Source organism: Bufo gargarizans, chromosome 1, assembly GCF_014858855.1.
Source record: "Bufo gargarizans isolate SCDJY-AF-19 chromosome 1, ASM1485885v1, whole genome shotgun sequence".
Lineage (NCBI taxonomy): Eukaryota > Metazoa > Chordata > Amphibia > Anura > Bufonidae > Bufo > Bufo gargarizans.
Window position 1 is genome coordinate 701,657,240 of NC_058080.1, and position 22,224 is coordinate 701,679,463.

Consider the following 22,224-nt stretch of genomic DNA (forward strand, 5'->3'; position numbering starts at 1 on the left):
ACAATTCCTGGCAAGTCTAGGCAATCCTAGACCAAAAATTGACGGGGCTTTTGTACACTCCATTCAGAAGTGGGTGGTCCCGTCAGGTTGGGATGAGGATTAAAGGTCCCGAATTTAGTGTACATACGCTCATCAGAGGTCCACAACCTTTTGTGCAGACGAGTAAGACACATTCTGCCAACTTTCAATGATGGTTGGCAGCAATAATTAAAGGGATTGTCCAATTTCAGGAGCAAACCGGGCAACCCCTGGGATACACCTGCAATAAAAACAAAACTAAACTGGTAATTACTTACCTGACAGACTGCATGCTGCTGCTCCGATTCTCCCAGGCAGACTCCATTTACCAGGCTGCAGCGGTGACCTCACATCGACAACATGTAACTGCTGCAGCCGGGTAAATAGAGCCTGGCTGGGGGAACTGGAGGGTCAGCACGGGATCTGTCAGGTAAGTACTTACCAGTTCTTTACTGCAGGCGGATCCCAAAAATTGTCCAGTTCCTCCAGAAATCGGACAAACAAATTAATAAATTTGGTCATTATGGTCATTAGGCAGGACTACCATGGCAAGCCATATATTAAGGGTCGACAGCCATAGGTTGGGGACTTTTGATATAAATGATATCAGCATAGATAGTATGGCCGACCTGACCTTCATTGTGACAGAAACATTCAGATCCTATCAGCCAGAAAAAAAACATGGCTGATGGGATCGGAAGTCAAGGCTCCATTAATACAACATAACGCTGTAACGGTTGTCACACGGTAGTTTTTAGAACCAATTGATGTCAAGGAATATTTTATACTGCAGGGGTTGGGATTTAAATAAAAAACAAAAAAAATATGAAATTAACACATTTTTAATAGATGCATTTAATGACCATTAAAAAAAATATTAAAATTGCTATTAAAAAAGGGCCAGACGGCCAGAAAACGGATGCATAAATTGTTGCAAAATAGCCATGAAAAACTAACAATGTGTACGTTTTTCATGGCCATTTCTTGTGAATGTAGCCTAAGGCGGGGGGGCTACACAGTGACATGTGTCACAGACAAGTCACACGACAAACCTATGTGTGATAACTATGTTTGTCTGCAACTTGCCATCGTGCGGTGATTTGTCTGTAATAACAGAGTCAAGTGACAAAAAAGTTGCCGGGTAGTCTCATGTTGCACGCAACCTACATTAAAGTCAATGAATTAAAAGTTTCAAATGACCTCAGACACAAAATTCATCAGGTCTGGATTTTTGGTGACTGCCACAATCGTTGATGTGACGCGTGACACTGTGGAGCACCAGCCTAAGAGAGGATCATCCCGACCAATTAATATTTTGGCAGTGGATAGTGTCATCTATAATTGGGGGAATTCTTCATTAACACTTATGGCTCTTAATTAGACACATTACTGCTATAATTTCTTTTCTTGCAACTTACTGTGACTCCACAGTATAAGAACCAAAAATGAGACTTAATAAATGAAGACACATGAAGTGCAATAATTAATCTGCAGATTACACCAGTCCTCATTAATAATGTGATATAATAAATGTGATAGGCAGGACATGATTACAGTCATCACTGCTTCTCCTCATTACACCGCAAAATACGATATACGAGCTGGAGCAACATGGCTGGTATGATGGGGCCATCGGACGGAGTTACGGGATGTTACAACATGGCTGGGATGGTGGCTCCACAGACAGCGTAACAGGGTAACATTATAGGGGCAACACAGACCGTAAAACAGTGACACTATCCATTTCCTGGGAGGTAAATTGTAGAGGTTATCGTGCATGCGGGACCCATTTCTGAGATTGAAGCAGGTACTAGAGGTGGGATCTGCACCTATCAGACTTTTAGGACATCTCCTGTAAATAAATGTTAGGAGATTTGCGACAGACACTTGTCTGGAAGAAGAGATGAGCGGTATCTTTGTAGAAAGGCTCATATTTCCACTCACAAGGATATGACATTTATATGGATACTAGCAGAAGGACCCGGCTTCACACGGGTATTTCATTTGATATTGACAGTATCCTCTATAACAGTGACCTCTACAGCACCTTGCCCCCAGTAACAGTGAACTCCACTGTTCCTCACCCTATAACACTGACCCCCCCACAGTGCCCCGCCTCCTTAACATGGGACCTCCACAGCAGCTCATCCCCTTAACTTTGACCTTCACAGCAGCCCGCCCCTTTAACAGTGAGTTTCAGAACACCCCACTCCCTTGACGTTGACCTCCTCAGGGGCCTGCCCCCTTAACAGTGACCTATACAGCACCCCACCCCTTAACACTGACCTTCATAGTGGACTGTTCCCTTATCTGTGACCACCAGTGTTCCCTGCCCCCTTAAGGACACGGACATATTTCACCTTAAGGACCAGGCCATTTTTTGCAAATCTAAAACCCCATTTTGGAAACTACGGGATAGGGTGGCAGTTTTGTTGGTACTATTTTAGGGTACATATGATTTTTGGTTGCTCTATATTACACATTTTGGGAGGCAAGGTAACAAGAAATAGCTGTTTTGGCACATTTAAATTTTTTGTTATTTACAACATTCATCTGACAGGTTAGATCATGTAGTATTTTTATAGAGCAGGTTATTACGGACGCGGCAATACCTAATATGTCTACTTTTTATTTTTTTATGTAAGTTTTACACAATTATTTCATTTTTGATACAAAAAAAAACATATTTTTGTGTCTTCATAGTCCGAGAGCCATAGTTTTTTCAGTTTTTGGGCGATTATCTTGTGTAGGGTATGATTTTTGCAGGATGCGATCACGGTTTGATTGGCACTATTTTGGGGTACATATGACTTTTTGATCGCTTGCTATTACACTTTTTGTGATGTAAGGTGACCAAAAAAAATAGCTTTTTTACACCGTTTTTATTCTTTATAAAAAAAAGTTGACATATTAGGTATCGCCACGTTCGTAATAACCTGCTCTATAAAAATATCACATGACCTAACCCCTCAGGTGAATACCGTAAAAAATTTAACCGGTGTAAAAAAAGCCATGGCTCTCGGACTATGGAGACACTAAAACATGATTTTTTTGTTTCAAAAATGAAATAATTGTGTAAAACTTATTAGACATATTAGGTAAGTTTTACACAATTATTTAATGTTTTAGTGTCTCCATAGTCCGAGAGACATAGTTTTTTCAGTTTTTGGGCGATTGTATCGAAAGCTTGATGTTAACCAATGTACAACGCTGTGCTTGATAAGCTGCAAGGAGGCCGCAGTGCTCCCCAGAGCACCATGGCCTCCTCAAGCAGATGATCAGCTAGGGTTCCAGGAGTTGGAACCCCTCCAATACCATATTAGTTAATTATCCTGAAAAGAGGGCCTCAACCTGAAATTCCTTAAAAACCCCTTTCATTACTTTTATTCGCATGACTTATCCTCAGTATACACCATCAATATTTGATCACTGGGGGTCCGTCACCTTGTACTCCCGCCCATCAGCCATTCTGCCTTAACTCCAGCACCAGAACTACACAGCATCATCCAATGTGTAGAGGATGGAGCTGGCTCCCATTAAAGTGAATGCTGCAGTAACCAGCTCAGTCCACTACACAATGGGCTGAGCAGAACAATTTCCAGTGCTGGAGCTACTATTCAACAGATCTTTAGAAGTGCAGGCTGCTGGACTCCCATTGATCAAATATTGATGGCCTATCCTGAGAAAGCCATCAATGTAAAGGTAGCGGTTGTATGGATTTTAATGCATGCAGTGCAATGTCATACTACTGCAACTTATACTGGGGGTGGAGGTAATGCTTCTGCTTGTGACATCACTGATCTTAGTACCAGGGGCTCCTGCCTCTTGCATTGAAGAATAAATCTCCATGAAATCAGATTTACTGGGTAAAAATAACTTCTGACGCCTCCTGCTCCCATGAGTCACTCAACTACATTTCTCTTACGGAAACACTACCATTAAAACTTATTACAATATATATATATATCTACATACATGCACATGCATAGGATACACTATGAAGGACGTCTACATTCTGCATCCAGTCTATCTCCTTATATTCAGTGGCCTCTGGCTGTGATGTGCAGAGTGCCTCATCTGTCCCCTATTGTGTGATAAATCAATTATTCTCACTGATCATCGAAAAATATTAAGAGGCTGAACAACACAAACAGTACAAACAGAATAATAAAGAGAGCTCACCCGCCGCCTTTGAACCACGGTTGCTTTGATGGGTCCCCGTCATCTTGTGTCTGATGGAAAAAACAGAAATGCAGGTCAGAATCCAGACAAAAATGAGAATTATAATAGGGGTCAGATACCTCACAACACACACAACTCCCGTCTCTGGTGCACACACATAAAACATGCAAGACTCAGATCCGTGAACACAACAGCTCCCATGGATTGTATAGTTATACACACCCCTGCTGTCCCCACAGTATATGGATTGTGTCTATAGTGGCATGCAAAAGTTTGGGCACCTCTGGTCAAAATTACTGTCACTAAACAGTTAGACCTCTTTCACACGGGCGTTACGGATTGGGGCCGGATAGGATGCGGGTGCGTGGCGGGGAAATCGTGCGAGTGAGCACACAATTTGCGAAATGCGATTGCGTTGTGTAGTTCATTTTTTTCCGTGCGAGTACAATGCATTTTGCACGCGCGTGAGAAAAAACAGAATGTGGTACCCAGACCCGAACTTCTTCAATGAAGTTCGGATTTGGGTTAGTTGTAGTGTAGATTTTATTATTTTCCCTTATAAGGGAAAATAATAGCATTCTTTAATACAGAATGCTAAGTAGAAGGTCAATTGAGGGTTAATAATAAAAAAAAAATTATTAACTCACCCCCTCCATAGCTGCCGGTCTCTGCTCTTTCTTCAGGACCTGTGGTGACGTCACTGAGCTCATCACATGGTCCAATCACATGATCTATCACCACTGTGATAGACCATGTGATTGGACTATGTGATGTGACGTCACCACAGGTCCTTTAGCCGGCAGCTCATGAGGAAAGTAGTAAGAAGAGATCGGCAACTACGCGATCAAAAGGAGGAGGAGAGTTAATTTTTTTAAATTTTAATCCTTCAATTCACATTTTACTAAGCATTCTGTATTAAGAATGCTATTAATTTCTCTTATAACAATGTTATAATGGAAAATAATAAAGACCGGGTCCCCATCCCGATCGTCACCTAGCAACCATGTGTGAAAATCGTACTTGCTTCCGATTTTCACGCAGCCCCATTCACTTCTATGGGGGCTGCGTTGCGTGAAAAACGCACAAAATAGAGCTTGCTGTGATTTTCACGCAATGCACAAGTGATGCGTGAAAATCACCGCTCATGTGCACAGCCCTATAGAAATTAATGGGTCCGGATTCAGTGCGGGTGCAATGCGTTCACCTCACGCATTGCACCCGCGTGGAAATCTCGCCCGTGTGAAAGAGGCCTTAAGCAAGTTAAAGAAGAAATGATCTCCAAAAGGCATAGAAGATGAAACACACTTTACAACATTTTAAGCAATATCGGTGTATTTTTTTGGGGTTCTATACAATTTTAGAGTGAAAAAGGAAAGGAGTACCTTGCAAAAGTAAGGGAACCCAAGGAGATTTGAGCGCTTAGATAACATTTATTGAGGCCCTTACATAGCTCATTAGGTTTAAAGGGCTTCTGTCACCCCACTAAAGTGATTTTTTTTTTTTGGGCTAGTGAAATTAGTTATATTGCGATATATGACAATATAATTGTGTTACTTACTTTGATCCAGCAGTTTCTGCAAAAAACGAAGTTTTAATATATGTAAATTCGGTCTCTACCAGCAAGTAGGGCGGCTACTTGCTGGTAGCTGCTGCAGAAATCCGCCCCCTCGTCGTGTTGATTGACAGGGCCAGCCGGAATCTCCTCCTCCGGCCAGCCCTGTCGGCATTTCAAAAATCGCGCGCCTGTGTTGATTCGGCGCAGGCGCTCTGAGATGAGGAGGCTCGTCTCCTCAGAACTCCCTCAGTGCGCCTGCGCCGATGACATCACCGAAATAGAAGACGTCATCGGCGCAGGCGCACTGAGGGAGTGCTGAGGAGACGAGCCTCCTCATCTCAGAGCGCCTGCGCCGAATCAACACAGGCGCGCGATTTTTGAAATGCCGACAGGGCTGGCCGGAGGAGGAGATCCCGGCTGGCCCTGTCAATCAACACGACGAGGGGGCGGATTTTTGCAGCAGCTACCAGCAAGTAGCCGCCCTACTTGCTGGTAGAGACTGAATTTACATATATTAAAACTTCGTTTTTTGCAGAAACTGCTGGATCAAAGTAACACAATTATATTGTCATATATCGCAATATAACTAATTTCACTAGCCCAAAAAAAAAAAATCACTTTAGTGGGGTGACAGAAGCCCTTTAAGGCTTGTTCACAATCATCATTTGGAAAGGCCATGTTACATAGTTATTACGGTTGAAGAAAAGACATAGGTCCATTAAGTTTTACCCTTTTAAGACCAAGCCATTTTTCACCTTCGTGACCACGTCTAATTTTGCAAATCTGACACGTGTCACTTTATGTGCTATTAACTTTGGAATGCTTTTATTTATCCGAACCATTCTGAGATTGTTTTCTCGTGACATCTTGTACTTGATGTTAGGGGGAAATTTGGGTTGATATGTTTTACCTTTATATTATAAAAAAATCCCAAATTCACTGAAAATTTTGAAAAAATTTAATTTTCTAAATTTACATTTCTACGCCTTAAAAGGGAGATAGAGATACCTCATTAGATAGTTTTTACTTAAGATTCCCTATATGTCTACTTTATGTTGGCATTATTTTGAAAATTACATTTTATTTCTTTAGGACATTAGAAGGCTTAGAATTTAAGAAGCAATTAAAAAAATGTCTATAAAATTTTTAAAACCGACTTTTTCAAGGACTAATTCAGTTCTGAAGTCACTTACATAATAGAAACCACTCAAAAGTGACCCGATCTTAGAGACTACACCTCTGAAATTATTGAAAACTGGTTCTACAAACTATGTTAACCCTTTAGGTGTTCCACAAGAATTAAAGGAAAATTGAGGTTAAATTTACAAATTTTAGTTTTTGTGCAGAATTTAAATTTTAATCAAATTTTTCCTTTAACACAGCAAGGGTAACCAGCAAAACGAACCTCAATATTTATTACCCTGATTCTGCAGTTTACAAAAATAACCCAATTATGTCCGTAAACAGCTGTATGGGCGCACGGCAGGGTTCAGAAGGAAAGAAGCAACATATGGTTTTTGGAGTGCAGATTTTGCTGAAATGGCTTTTCGGTGTCGTGTCATATTTGAAGGCACACTAGGGCACCCCTACAGCAGAAACCCCAAAAAAGTTACCCCATTTTGGAAACTACACCCCTCAAATAACTCATTGAGGGGATTACTGACCACTTTGATCTCACAAGCATTTCATAATATTTAAAAACACTTGGCTGTTAAAATGAAAAATTATATATTTTTTAAAAGAAAAAGTCCCTTAAGGCCAAATTTTTCATTTTAACAAGAAATAACATTAGCAAATGCACCGCATAATTTTTTACCCATTTTTTTCCTGAATACGGCAACACCACATATATGGGCAGACGGCAGAATTTAAAAGGAAAGGAGCGGCATCTGCATTTTCTAACCTGGAATTTGCTAAAAATAGATTTTAAGGGCTATAGCTTTTTTATTTTTTTCTCTTGACCGAGCTGTGTGGGGGCTTATTTTTTGCAGGATGGGCTGTAGTTTTTAATGATACCATATTTGATCGCTTTTTATTAAAAAATTTTATGAGGTGAAGTGGGCTAACATTGCAATTCTGCCAGTGTTTTTTATGGGGTTTTCCATGTGGTATATTCGATAAGATACTTTTATTTTGTGGGTTGATACAGTTATAGCAATACCAAACTTATATTGTTTTATTCACAGTATACCACTTTTATATAATAAAATCACTTTTTATTAAACTTTTCTTTATTTTGCATCACCGAATCAAAGATCCCTAACTTTTAGATTTTTCCATCAATGTAACTGTGTGAGAGTTAGTTTTTTTTGCAGGGCTGGCTGTAATTTTTACTGGTACAATTTTGGGGTCTATATGACTTTTTTGAGCGCTTTTTATTCCATTTTTATGAGGTGAAGTTGACAAAAATTGCATTTCTGTCAGTGTTTTTTTTTTTTTTTTATGGGCTTCTCCGTGTGGTATATTTGATATGATAATTTTATTCTGTGGGTTGATACGGTTATGGCGACACCAAATTATTATAGTTTTTTTTCATGTTCTACGACTTTTATATCATAAAATCGCTTTTTGTTAAACTTCTTTTTTTTTTTTGCATCACCAAAATCTAAGACCCATAACTTATTTATTTTTCCGTCAACATAGTTGTATGAGGGCTTATTTTTTCTGAAATGGGCTGTAGTTTGTATATTGGTATCATTTTTGGGATGCATACGACTTTTTGATCCTTTTTATTCAATTGTTTTGGGAGGGGAGGCAAAAAAACTGCAATTCCATCATTGTTTTTTATTTTTATTTTGTATAGAGCTTACCATGCGGGATTAGTACCATTATCATTTTATAGATCAGATCATTATGGATGCGGCGATACCAATTTTATGTAGTTTGTTTTATTTTTTTCATTTTTTAAACTCTTATAAATAAGCGGATACAGGAACAGGCAATTTATTTTATTTTTAATTTACATTTTCATTTATTTTTTCCTTTTTTTTATTTTCACACTTTGCAATTTTCTGGACTTTACCGCATCCAGGTGCGGCATCCGTGCACAGAGGGTGATTAAACCAACGCAGGTGAGAGCTCTTGCATTGCAAAGAATAAGACTATCAGTTTTAGGCTCCATGCACATGACCGTATGTGTTTTGCGGTCCGCCAAAGAAAACGGATGACATCCGTATGCCATCCATGTTTTTTTGCGGATCCATTCTAACAATGCCTAAAACGGACAAGAATAGGACAAGTTCAATTATTTTTTTTGCGGGGCTACTTAACGGACATACTGGTGCTGACAGCACAGGGTTAGGGTTAGGGTTATTGAAATGAATGGATCCGCATCCTATCCACAAAAAAAAACAAAAAAAACTGAACGGTCACGGAAACAAACCACGTTCGTGTGCATGTAGCCTTACACTGATAGATGGCAACACTAGATGCCTTCAGAAGGCATCTGGTGGCCATGGCAACCATGGGGCCACTGCCGTCGCAGCACACAGCCAGATGGTTAAAAGAGGGAGCCGCATCCCTCTGTGAACCCCTTGGATGCCGCTGACCCCAGGATAGGTCATCAATATCAGATCGGTGGGGATCAGTCACCCCGAATCTCGCTGATCAGCTGTTGAGAAGTCAGCCACTCCGTGAGGGCTGCGGTCTCATCCTAGGCCATGCGACATCATCGTACATCATTCACATAACCAAGCTGCAGCTCAGCCCCATTGAAGTGAGAGTAGCTGGGCTCCTGTACTATGTATAGCACTGTGCTTGGAACTGATGCCTGGAGTTGGCTGCACTGATAATGATGACCCAGCCCGAGGATAGGTCATCATTATAAATTATTAGATAACCCCCTTAAAAAAAATGGCAGTTAACATGAACAGTGGAGGTCAAGAGAATGTCTGGAAGATCAAGAAAAATTTCTGAGACAAATGCTCATAATATTGCTAGAAAGGCAAATCAGAATACCCCACTTGACTGCAAAAGACCTTCAGGAAGATTTAGCTGACTTTGGAGTTGTGGTACATTGTTCTACTGTTCAGCGAAACTTGCACAAATATGGCCTTCATGGAAGAGTCATCAGAAGAAAACCTTTCCTACGTTCTCACCACAAAATTCTGCATCAGAAGTTTGCAAAAGAACAGCTAAACAAGCCTGGTGCACTTTGAAAACAAGTCCTGTGGTCCGATGAGGTTAAAATATAACTTTTTGGCCACAATGAGCAAAGTATGTTTGGAGAAAAAAGGACACAGAATTTCATGAAAATAACACCTCTCCAACCATTAAGAATGGGGGTGGATCAATAATGCTTTGGTGATTGTGTTGCAGTAAATGGCACAGGGAACATTTCATGGGTAGAGGGAAGAATGGATTCAATGAAATTCCAGTAAATTCTGGAAGTAAACATAGCACCAACTGTAAAAAAGCTAAAGTTGAAAAGAGGATGGCTTCTATAAATGGATAATGATTCTCAATACACCTCAAAATCCACAATAGATTACATCAAAAGTCACAAGATGAAGGTTTTACCATGGCCCTTACAGTCCCCTGATCTGAACATTATTTAAAATTTGTGGATAGACCTGAAAAGAGCACTGCGTGCAAGACGGCCAGGAGTCTCACAGAACTGGAAGACTTTTGCAAGGAAGAATGGATGAAAATCCCTCAAAGAAGAATTTAAAGACTCTTGGTTGGTTACAAAAAGCGTTTACAAGCTGTGATACTTGCCAAAAGGTGGTGCTACTAGGTACTAACCATGCAGGGTGCCCAAAGTTTTGCTTTTTTGATATTTAAAAAATGTAAAAGATGAACATAAATAGTTTTTTCTTAAAATACAAAGGGAATGTGTCATCTTTAACTTTATGCCTCTTAGAGATCATTTCCTCTTCATGCTTAATTGTTCACAGTAACAGAAGTTCTGACCAGAGGTGCCCGAGCCACTGCAGGTCATTGTATGCACACATATTTCTCTTCACACATGGGGCAGGTACAGAGCCTGTTCAGAGCATGTCACCCTGTAAGGGCAGAGGGATTTTGACGAGAACTAATGAGTTGTCACAAAAACCTCCAATTCTTTTTAACGGGCATTCGCGGCATAGTTCATACGGCACAAATTTCTACGCGAGTATATTTTAAAAAACTGAATTGTAAAAAAAAAGGATAAGAATGTCCATCCTTGGCAATTTTCAGCTTGGGAACTGTAACAGAAACCACAGCGGGTGTTCATATGTGGATTATTCACACTGAATGAAGCTAATCCATGGGCAGATTCAAAGGGCGTGCAAACTGCAAACATGTGAGAATTCTGACGTGTATTTCCATTGTGTGACTATACCGCAACGCTGGATTCACACATGTCATTTATATCTTATGCCTGAGCAAGGCACAACATATGACAATATGGCATCACAGCAGATGGGGAACAGCTCCCAACCTAATGAAAAGGCTTTGTAGCCTATTCTAGGTCATAAATAGGGATGAGCGAACACGTGGAAGTTCGGGACCCAAACTTGACCCCGAGACCAAACCCCATTCAAGTCAATGGAGACCCGAACTTAACTTTATTGTTTTCCATTACAACATGGTTATAGCAGAAAATAATACCATTCTTAAGACAGAAAGCAAAAGAATATGGCCATATAGGGGTAAAAATAAAACACTCACCTCAGGTCCTGCTGAAAGAAGATTGAAGATCAAGTGGATGAGGTGAATAGTTTTCTTTACACCCCTAAATGGCCATATTCTTTTGCATTCTGTCTTAAGGATGCTATTATTTTTCGCTATAACCATGTTATAACTGAAAATAATAAAAATCACCCGAACACACTCGCAAAGTTCGGCACAAACCCAAACTTTGCAGTTCAGCTTCGGTCATCCCTAGTCATAGATATCAGATGGTTTGAGTCCAACACTTGGCACCCCACCAATCCGATATTTTGGGCAGAAGCCCCAGAAACTATACACTGGACGAAGCCTGTAGTAGAAGGTCCTGTCTGCTGTGTGGCTTCACATGAATAGGAGCTGGGCTGCAGTACCCAGCACAGCCACTACACAGTGGACATAGCCTTCTGCTTCCGGCTCCGTTTACTGCATATTTTCCGGCACAGCAGATGCCCGAAATATCTGATTGCTGTCGGGTTTCCACTGATAGGACACTGATGACCTATATTGAGGATACATGGTAAGTATCCAAGTCCCACAGAACCCCTTTAATATGTTGGACTGGAAGACTCTGCAGTTACTATTTCTTGATCTGGCACAACCAGGTGGGAGGGAAACCATGCCAGATCACCAGATCAAATACTAAACCAACTGAGCTCCTTGGGGCTGTGGACGGACTGGAGGGCACACCTCTCCTTCCCTTAGAGCACTCCGTGGAGTTAGAGCTCCTGCCTGGTGGGGTCCCCTCAGGGTTATGTGTTTGTCTGGGTGCATTAGGTGACATAGCCAGTGGATGGTGGAGTCAGTCATTAGGCCAATTGGTTGCAATAAATAAAGTGCCAAATGAGAGAAGTAGCAGCAGCAATTATTTTCCAATAGCAGCGTATGGACAGCAGTAATGATGGAGGTTGTAGTACTCCTCTCTCACGCCTCAGCAGAACCATGTGCATGCAATACAGCTCTTACTTCTGCAATTCCTGGCTGAGGGGTACAGATTTAAGGTACGGCTGGTCAAACCGTTTCAGAGTAAGAATCCCTCTCACAGCAGCAAAGTCTTTATTCCATAAACGTGCACAAAACCTTGCTGTCTGACTCCAGCCTTGTAGATTATGGAACTTTTATTTTCCTGCTATCTGGAGTACTTCTGATGAAAAAGTAGCTTGCTTGGCTGTAGAAGTCTCAGAGGTGGAGGTTCTCCAAATTTGGGCCTAGCTCCTGAGGAGCTTGCACACTTAGGTTTTCACTGCAGCTCAGCCAGACACAATCTGCACTAACTCTAACTAGGGGCAGACCCAGGTACATCTCCTTACAACCTAACACAATAAGCCAGGATTTTAACCATCAATTGTCCATACAGTGTCATATATCTCAGCAATATAACATTACATCAATTAAGCCTTTGCAATAACCCTACTGGGGTACTGCATTATCACATGCTATGTCAAATATTAACTCTTCATTGACACAACTGGCTTTCGGGCACTTTTCCATTTATCATGAGATGATACATTCAAAATGCAGCTGACAGACTGTCTTAGAAGAAGCCGCTATCAGCTATATACTAGATGAAAGAAGTAGCGTCTTTTTATAAACCTTGTTTCTATTCTGCACCATATTCCTGCCCTCTGAATGCAGCCAGCAGTGTAAAGAATGGAGGGTTTCTTTCTGGTTGTCATGGTTACATCCGAGGCCACGTATATATCCTTGTTGGAGCTGAGTTTTAGAATAGAACAAAAATTATATTAATTTCTAACGTTAAAGGGGTTGTCAAGGGGAACAAAAATGTTGGCAGTGAGATCAGAGTGGGATAAAAATATAATAGAACTATACTCTCCCCTCTGAAAAAGGTTTACAACCCCTTTAACCTGTTCGAGGCACAGCCTAGTTTGGTACTTAAAGGAGTTGTCCAGTTTTGGGGCCTTTTCTTTTTTTTTTTTAAAATGCCCTGAAACATGTTGTCCCAGTCGTTGCTGTTTGGGACTAATCACCACTGAGGCCAGTCAATGGCTGCAGCGGCACAAGTGACCCTCTCCGTCCAGAAGTTTACACGACCGGAAGACCAGTGAAGGGACCAGATATGAGTTTTATAACCGGTACAACACGTTGAAGTGTTAAAAGCTGCACAACCCATTTAAAGGATGCAGCGTTTTTTTTTTTTTCTTATCTGCATTTCAAAAGCCATAACTTTATTTTTTCCTATGAGGGCTTGTTTTTTTGCAACATGAGTTGTAACAGCAAAATTTTGGAGCACATCTAATGCCTTATATAACATCTTAAGCTTCATTCAGACATCCGTGTCCATGCTCAAATCCATGAAAGGTGGTCAGTGAGGCCTCTGTGAAGATGTCCGCGATGGATCCGTGTTGGGCTCGTTTTTTGCTGTCACTGACGCTGCACAGCATCTCTACCTAATGATCTGTGAAACCATGGCACAGATGGCATCGATGTTGCATCCATGGTTTTCACGGACTCATAGGCTATAATGGGCGTGATGGATCCAAGAACACGGACAAAATAGAGCATGCATCCGTGCTGAAAACACTGATGTGTGAATACACACATTAAAATGAATGGGATCATGTGCTGGAGAACACATACAGCAGGCATCCGTGGAACACAGACGTGTGAATGAGGCTTCATTCTGAGGGTCAGTACGATTATGGAGATACCAAATTTAGGGCGACATTTTTTTGGAATGTTTTTCACACATTTTTCTTGCAGAATCTGTGCCAAAATACACCTTTAAAAAGCCTCCTATCAAATTCAAAAAAATAACATTTTTTCCCCCCCACACTGAAAAAACAAGATGGGGGGAAAAGCAGCAGCACATCTTGGAGCAGAATCGGTGCTGATTCTCCTATTGAAATGAATGGGAAGCTGAAAAAACAAACACAGAAAATCAATTGCGCTGATTTATTTTATAAATCCATTGTGTGAACATACACTTATACGGTTTTTGTTACCTTTTATTGCTTAAAAAAATTATAAACCTTTCAATTTAAAAAAATAAAATAAAAATATTGCATTGGGATACATTTCAATTCAATTTTTTTGGGGGAAGTGAGGTGAAACAGAATTAAATCAGTGCATCCTGCGTGGCAGACCCAAAACGCAGGTGCACATAGTCATAGTTAAAGACAGGCACAGCGCCATTCTATAAAGTCACTGAGTATGATCTACATACAAACTAATACATGTGAGTGCCGAATGGAAGACCAGCCCTAGCGAAAAACTGACAGCAGCATCTGAGGGGTTAAACTCCAATCCGGCAGCGAGAGCAGGGTGCCTGCTGTATAATAGAGCTGGCATACAAAAGTGCTGGAGCAGGACCAGCTCCTGACCCTCCACGGCAGCACTTAGCGCTAACCCGCTACTTGCGGCAATATAATAGTATGGGGCTGTGCAGGAAGGGGTTAACCGTGTCATAATGTGCCTTGTGTATAGGAGTACTGCATATACAGGTCCTTCTCAAAAAATTAGCATATTGTGATAAAGTTCATTATTTTCTGTAATGTACTGATAAACATTAGACTTTCATATATTTTAGATTCATTACACACCAACTGAAGTAGTTCAAGCCTTTTATTGTTTTAATATTGATGATTTTGGCATACAGCTCATGAAAACCCAAATTTCCTATCTAAAAAAATTAGCATATCATGAAAAGGTTCTCTAAACGAGCTATTAACCTAATCATCTGAATCAACTAATTAACTCTAAACACCTGCAAAAGATTCCTGAGGCTTTTAAAAACTCCCAGCCTGGTTCATTACTCCAAACCGCAATCATGGGTAAGACTGCCGACCTGACTGCTGTCCAGAAGGCCATCATTGACACCCTCAAGCAAGAGGGTAAGACACAGAAAGACATTTCTGAACGAATAGGCTGTTCCCAGAGTGCTGTATCAAGGCACCTCAGTGGGAAGTCTGTGGGAAGGAAAAAGTGTGGCAGAAAACGCTGCACAACGAGAAGAGGTGACCGGACCCTGAGGAAGATTGTGGAGAAGGACCGATTCCAGACCTTGGGGGACCTGCGGAAGCAGTGGACTGAGTCTGGAGTAGAAACATCCAGAGCCACCGTGTACAGGCGTGTGCAGGAAATGGGCTACAGGTGCCGCATTCCCCAGAAACAGCGGCAGAAGCGCCTGACCTGGGCTACAGAGAAGCAGCACTGGACTGTTGCATGTCATTCGGAAATCAAGGTGCCAGAGTCTGGAGGAAGACTGGGGAGAGGGAAATGCCAAAATGCCTGAAGTCCAGTGTCAAGTACCCACAGTCAGTGATGGTCTGGGGTGCCATGTCAGCTGCTGGTGTTGGTCCACTGTGTTTTATCAAGGGCAGGGTCAATGCAGCTAGCTATCAGGAGATTGTGGAGCACTTCATGCTTCCATCTGCTGAAAAGCTTTATGGAGATGAAGATTTCATTTTTCAGCACGACCCGGCACCTGCTCACAGTGCCAAAACCACTGGTAATGGTTTACTGACCATGGTATTACTGTGCTCAATTGGCCTGCCAACTCTCCTGACCTGAACCCCATAGAGAATCTGTGGGATATTGGGAAGAGAAAGTTGAGAGACGCAAGACCCAACACTCTGGATGAGCTTAAGGCCGCTATGGAAGCATCCTGGGCCTCCATAACACCTCAGCAGTGCCACAGGCTGATTGCCTCCATGCCACGCCGCATTGAAGCAGTCATTTCTGCAAAAGGATTCCCGACCAAGTATTGAGTGCATAACTGAACATCATTATTTGAAGGTTGACTTTTTTTGTATTAAAAACACTTTTCTTTTATTGGTCGGATGAAATATGCTAATTTTTTGAGATAGGAAATTTGGGTTTTCATGAGCTGTATGCCAAAATCATCAATATTAAAACAATAAAAGGCTTGAACTACTTCAGTTGTGTGTAATGAATCTAAAATATATGAAAGTCTAATGTTTATCAGTACATTACAGAAAATAATGAACTTTATCACAATATGCTAATTTTTTGAGAAGGACCTGTATTTCTAGGCATGCCCCTGACAGTTAGGGTGTTACCCTCCATTCTTTAAACTGCTGGCTGTATCCAGAGAACAGAGCATCTAGAGTACAATTTAGAAATGTATGCGCTTACATTCCTCAATATTACGGCTAATGCATACGAACGTATTTTCTTTCCGTGTCTGTTCCAATTTTTTTGTTTGTTTTGTGGACCGTATGTGGAACCATTCATTTCAATAAGTCAGAAAAAAAAAAAGCAAAAGTTACTCCGTGTGCATTCCGTTTCCGTATGTCCGTTCCGCCAAAAAATAGAACATGTCCTATTATTGTCCGCATTGCAGACAAGGATAGGACTGTTCTATTAGGGACCGGCTGTTCAGTTCCGCAAAATACTGAATGCACACGGACCGCAAAATAAATACGGTCGTGTGCATGAGCCCTTACATTGAAATTATAATCTTAATCCCATGATACAGCGGCAGGACACCAGAGTCCACATTGGAGGTCACACTGCAGATCGACGAAGGTAAGTGTCTGTTGAGCGAGGTCAACATACTATGTAGCACAAAGCACCGCTGCAGAGCATGCTCTCTATATACACTAAGGCCTCTTTCACACTTGCGTTGTCCGGATCCGGCGTGTACTCCACTTGCTGGAGGTACACGCCGGGTCCGGAAAAACGCAAGTGTACTGAAAGCATTTGAAGACGGATCCGTCTTCAAAATGCTTTCAGTGTTACTACGGCACCCAGGACGCTATTAAAGTCCTGGTTGCTATAGTAGTAGTGGGGAGCGGGGGAGCAGTATACTTACAGTCTGCGCGGCTCCCGGGGCGCTCCAGAATGACGTCAGAGCGCCCCATGCGCATGGATGACGTGCCACGTGATCACATGATCCATGCGCCTGGGGCGCCCTGACGTCACTCTGGAGCGCCCCGGGAGCCGCACGGACGGTAAGTATGCTGCTCCCCCGCTCCCCACTACACTTTACCATGGCTGCCAGGACTTTAGCGTCCCGGCAGCCATGGTAACCATTAAGAAAAAGCTAAACGTCGGATCCGGCAATGCGCCGAAACAACGTTTAGCTTAAGGCCGGATCCGGATCAATGCCTTTCAATGGGCATTAATTCCGGATCCGGCCTTGCGGCAACTGTTCAGGATTTTTGGCCGGAGCAAAAAGCTCAGCATGCTGCAGTATTTTCTCCGGCCAAAAAAACGTTCCGTTCCGGAACTGAAGACATCCTGATGCATCCTGAACGGATTTCTCTCCATTCAGAATGCATTAGGATAAAACTGATCAGGATTCTTCCGGCATAGAGCCCCGACGACGGAACTCTATGCCGGAAGAAAAGAACGCAAGTGTGAAAGAGCCCTAATCCAAAAGGGGGCAGCAGCGACATACTAGTGTGGTACCCTACAATAGGGTACCTGAAAACTGTTATTGTTATGTAATGTTATATCATGTTATTTAATGCATTGTACAATTCAGTATAGTTTTGTATTGATCTGTCAGGGTTAACTCTCCTGACTCTGCCCCTAGGGACTTAGGTTTGCCCCTAGCTCAGTTAGTAGTGTGTTAGCTGAGGAAGTAAGGTGAAGCTACATGTGCTCTCTCCAAAGAAAACTAGGCCTTGTTTCTACAGATTTATCATCTCTGAACAATAAAAGTCACTGCTATTCAAAAACAATTGATGAACTATCCTCTGCTAATGTGAGCGCCGATATCTTCTCAAAACAGCCGATAGGTGGGAGTCCTGGGTGTCAGACCCCCACTGATCAATTACTGATGACCTATCCACAGGATAGGTCATCAGTGAAAAAAATCTCGGAAAACCCCTTTAATTCTGTACCCCATCGCAAGACCCTTAGGCTGGTTTCACACGGGCGTTGTGGAAAAAGATGCGAGTGCGTCGCGGGAACATGCATGATTTTTCCGCGCGAGTGCAAAACATTGTAATGCGTTTTGCACGCGCGTGAGAAAAATTGGCATGTTTGGTACCCAAACCCGAACTTCTTCACAGAATTTCGGGTTTGGGTTAGGTGTTGTGTAGATTGTATTATTTTCCCTTATAACAGAATGCTTAGTACAATAGGGCTGGAGGGGTTAAAAAAATAAAAATAATAATTTAACGCTCCTTAATCCACTTGTTTGCGCAGCCCAGCTTCTCTTTTGTCTTCTTCTTTGAGGAAAAGGACCTTTGATGACGTCACTGCGCTCATCACATGGTCCATCACATGATCTTTTTTTACCATGGTGATGGATCATGTGACGGACCATGTGATGAGCGCAGTGACGTCACCACAGGTCCTTTTCCTGTGCACAGCAAAGAAGAAGACAGAAGAGAAGCCGGGCTGCGCAATCAAGTGGATTAAGGTGAGTTAAATTTTATTTTTTTTTTAAATTTAACCCCCCCATCCTTATTGTACTAAGCATTCTGTATTAAGAATGCTGCTATTATTTTCCCTTATAACCATGTTATAAGGGAAAATAATAATGATCAGGTCTCCATCCCCATAGTCTCATAGCAACCGTGCGTTCAGCCCACGCATCGCACCCGCACGGAAATCTCGCCCGTGTGAAAGGGGCCTTACTGCCAGCCTTAGATTCTGCAGAAAGAAAATTTGGGAAAGATAGAGAGGAGGAGTACTACAACCCTCCATTATTACTTATGGCATACATGGCAATCTGGGAAGACTTGCACTGTGAATGGTTTGGAATAGTTTTGATACCTTTGGATGTACAACAACTCCCATTCTGCACTTTAGTAAAGAGAGACGTTTATTTTCTACAGCTGACTTGGTCTCTGACTCCAGCACCATTCGCAGGTCACTCTATAATCACCTCCTGCCTTGCACCCGCACTGAACCCACAACACCAAAGGCACCCCAACTACCATCAGGCAAGTGCCCCAATATCAGGATGTGCCCTGACGGAAGAAGGGTGTACCCTTTTATCAGTGCCTGGCCCTAGGGAGCATCAGTGTGAGTATTGCTACTGTGAATAACTGTTGCAGCCAGAGCCACTACCACTCCCATCCTCCACGGCTTGCGACATTAGGTCCTGCTAAGTGACAGCCTACAAGTAGGGGTAAAATGTTGCCGCCTCAGGACCTGCCTTGTAAGATAGTAAACACTCAAATAGTCGTTGCCATGCAGACATACACAAGTATATATATTAAAAATATCACACAATTAACCTGATATTCAGCTTTATGCCATTTTGTGCAGATAGGAAAGAGCAGGAGAAAGAGCAAAGGTTAGTAGAGACCGTGACCGGTGTGGACGCACACTGCGCAGGACATGACTGGTGAACAACGGCCAAGTACATGAAAACTACATCACAGCATCCAAACCTGGCCATAGACACATAGACTTACATCCAATACAACATTTTCTCCCCTTATCAGACCGCTCACACTATGAGACTATGTAGATATGATCAGTATAGAGGAGCTCCGGCCACAGTCACCTCCAGTAAGTACACCATTGTATTCTCTGCTGATCGCAGGGATAACAACAAATAACTAACACTAAAGACAGCGCAGATACGGCGCACACTAAACACAGCGCAGATACGGCGCACACTAAACACAGCGCAGATACGGCGCACACTAAACACAGCGCAGATACGGCGCACACTAAACACAGCGCAGATACGGCGCACACTAAACACAGCGCAGATACGGCGCACACTAAACAGAGCACAGATACGGCGCACACTAAAGACAGCACAGATACGGCGCACACTAAAGACAGCACAGATACGGCGCACACTAAAGACAGCACAGATACGGTGCACACTAAAGACAGCACAGATACGGCGCACACTAAAGACAGTGCAGATACAGTGCTTACTAAAGACAGCGCAGATATGGCGCACACTAAAGACAGCGCAGATATGGCGCACACTAAAGACAGCGCACATATGCTGTACAGTATTACAGAGCAGATATGGTTATAGTAATGACAGCGCAGATATGGTGCACACTAAAGACAGCGCAGATATGGCGCACACTAAGGACAGCACACATATGCTGTACAGTATTACAGAGCAGATATGGTTATAATAATGACAGTGCCGATATGGTGTACAGTAATACAGAGCAGATATGGTGTATGGTAAAGATACGGTTTCGAGTTCTGGCTTCATAACCAGTCAGTGTATGAACAAGCTGAGGCGACACAATTTGATCACAAGGTGAAATATTCTGTAAATCTTGTGTCAGACACTACACACTGTATAGCGAGACACCAGACCGAGCGTGCAGGACACGGACAGACAATATGTGGCAAGAGGTCAAGAACGTGGTCGACTGTCATGTCGCATGTATTCTACCTGCAGACTGAATTGTGAAGCTGGGGCGTCCTAACCTGATAACAGGCCAATCGCCCATCCAGGAATATAGCGGGAACCTATCCCACCGCGCTGATAATAAGGGCGGGTTGGCTACTTACATCATACAGGTATGCATCCACAAAACACAGTCACCGCAACACAAAAGGCGCACTCCGCATCTGAGCCTCGTAGAGCTGTTGACTGATCTTTGAGAGAACCATTCTAATTGGCTGTTACATAAAAAACATTTCCAAAGTTACTCATCGTGTACTTCTACTCTAGTCACATCCAGAGCTGCACTCATCTTGAACCCTTTTTACCAAGCACATACCTCTATCATCGACCAGCATTCATTATAAAAAGCACACAAAAGTAAATCTATTCACCACCAATTGAGTTAGAGGTCTGTTCACCGACACCCAAAACACCGGCAGGTACCGTCTCTTCTGTAAGTTCATATCCGTGTTGTCACATAAGCGGCTAATGCTCAAATAATTACAGCTCCCGCATGCCGAAGCGTGTAGTTGACACCAGGCGTTTGCTGCCGGATCCGTCAGGCAGCAAATAATTAAGCCTGTTTTCACACTGGCGTTTTGGCTTTCCGTTTGTGAGATTTGTCATGGGCTCTCACAAGCGGTCCAAAACTGATCAGTTTACCCTAATGCATTCTGAATGGAACAGGATCCGCTCAGAATGCATCCGTTTGCCTCCGATCAGTCTCCATTCCGCTCTGCTTGCAGCATTTTGGTGTCCGTCTGATGAAACTGAGCCAAACGGATCTGTCCTGACACACAATGTAAGTCAATGGGGACTGATCCGTTTTCACTGACACAATCTGGCACAATAGAAAACGGATCCTTCCCCCATTGACTTTCAATGGTGTTCAAGACGGATCCGTCATGGCTATGTTACAGATAATACAAACAGATCCGTTCTGAACGGATGCAGACGGTTGTATTATCTGAACAGATCAGTCTGTGCAGATCCATGACGGATCCGCACCAAACGCGAGTGTGAAAGTAGCCCATCGTTTCACCCTCCGAGTTCCTACACAACAGACTCGTTCCAGAGGCTTACTATTATGGAGACTGAACTGAGTGGGCGACGCTCGGACCCCCTCCCCCGCCAATTAGTGTCATTTCTCCAGCAGCACAACAAGGACAACACGAGAACATGGAGCAAAATGCAAATCTCTAGAGTTCCCGGTAAATAATACTGTATTGAAAAAAAACACTGATTTAGGGCTCATTCACACGAACGTGTGCTGCCCGTTGCCGTATTGCGAACCGCATTTGCGGATACCCAATACACGGGCACCGTTCAGTGTGCATTCCGCATCACGGATGCGGACTCATTCACTTCAATGGGTCTGCAAATACGGAGATGCGGAACGGAAGCAAGTAACGGAACCCTACGGAGTGCTTTCTGGGGTTCTGTTCCGTGCCTCCGCGCCGCAAAAAGATAGAACTTGCTCTATGTTTTTGCGGAACGGACGGATCGCGGA

General features: G+C 42.6%; 1 protein-coding gene across 2 annotated transcripts in view; it reads right to left on the reverse strand.

Moving 5' to 3' along the window:
• UNC13B (unc-13 homolog B) overlaps positions 1 to 22,224 on the reverse strand; it is a 339,965-nt gene that overhangs the window by 126,729 nt on the left and 191,012 nt on the right. For both annotated transcript variants that reach the window (XM_044276260.1, XM_044276259.1), the window contains exon 12: positions 4,201 to 4,250. In XM_044276260.1, coding sequence (XP_044132195.1) covers positions 4,201 to 4,250 — 50 coding nt within the window. The remainder of the gene's footprint in view (positions 1 to 4,200; positions 4,251 to 22,224) is intronic.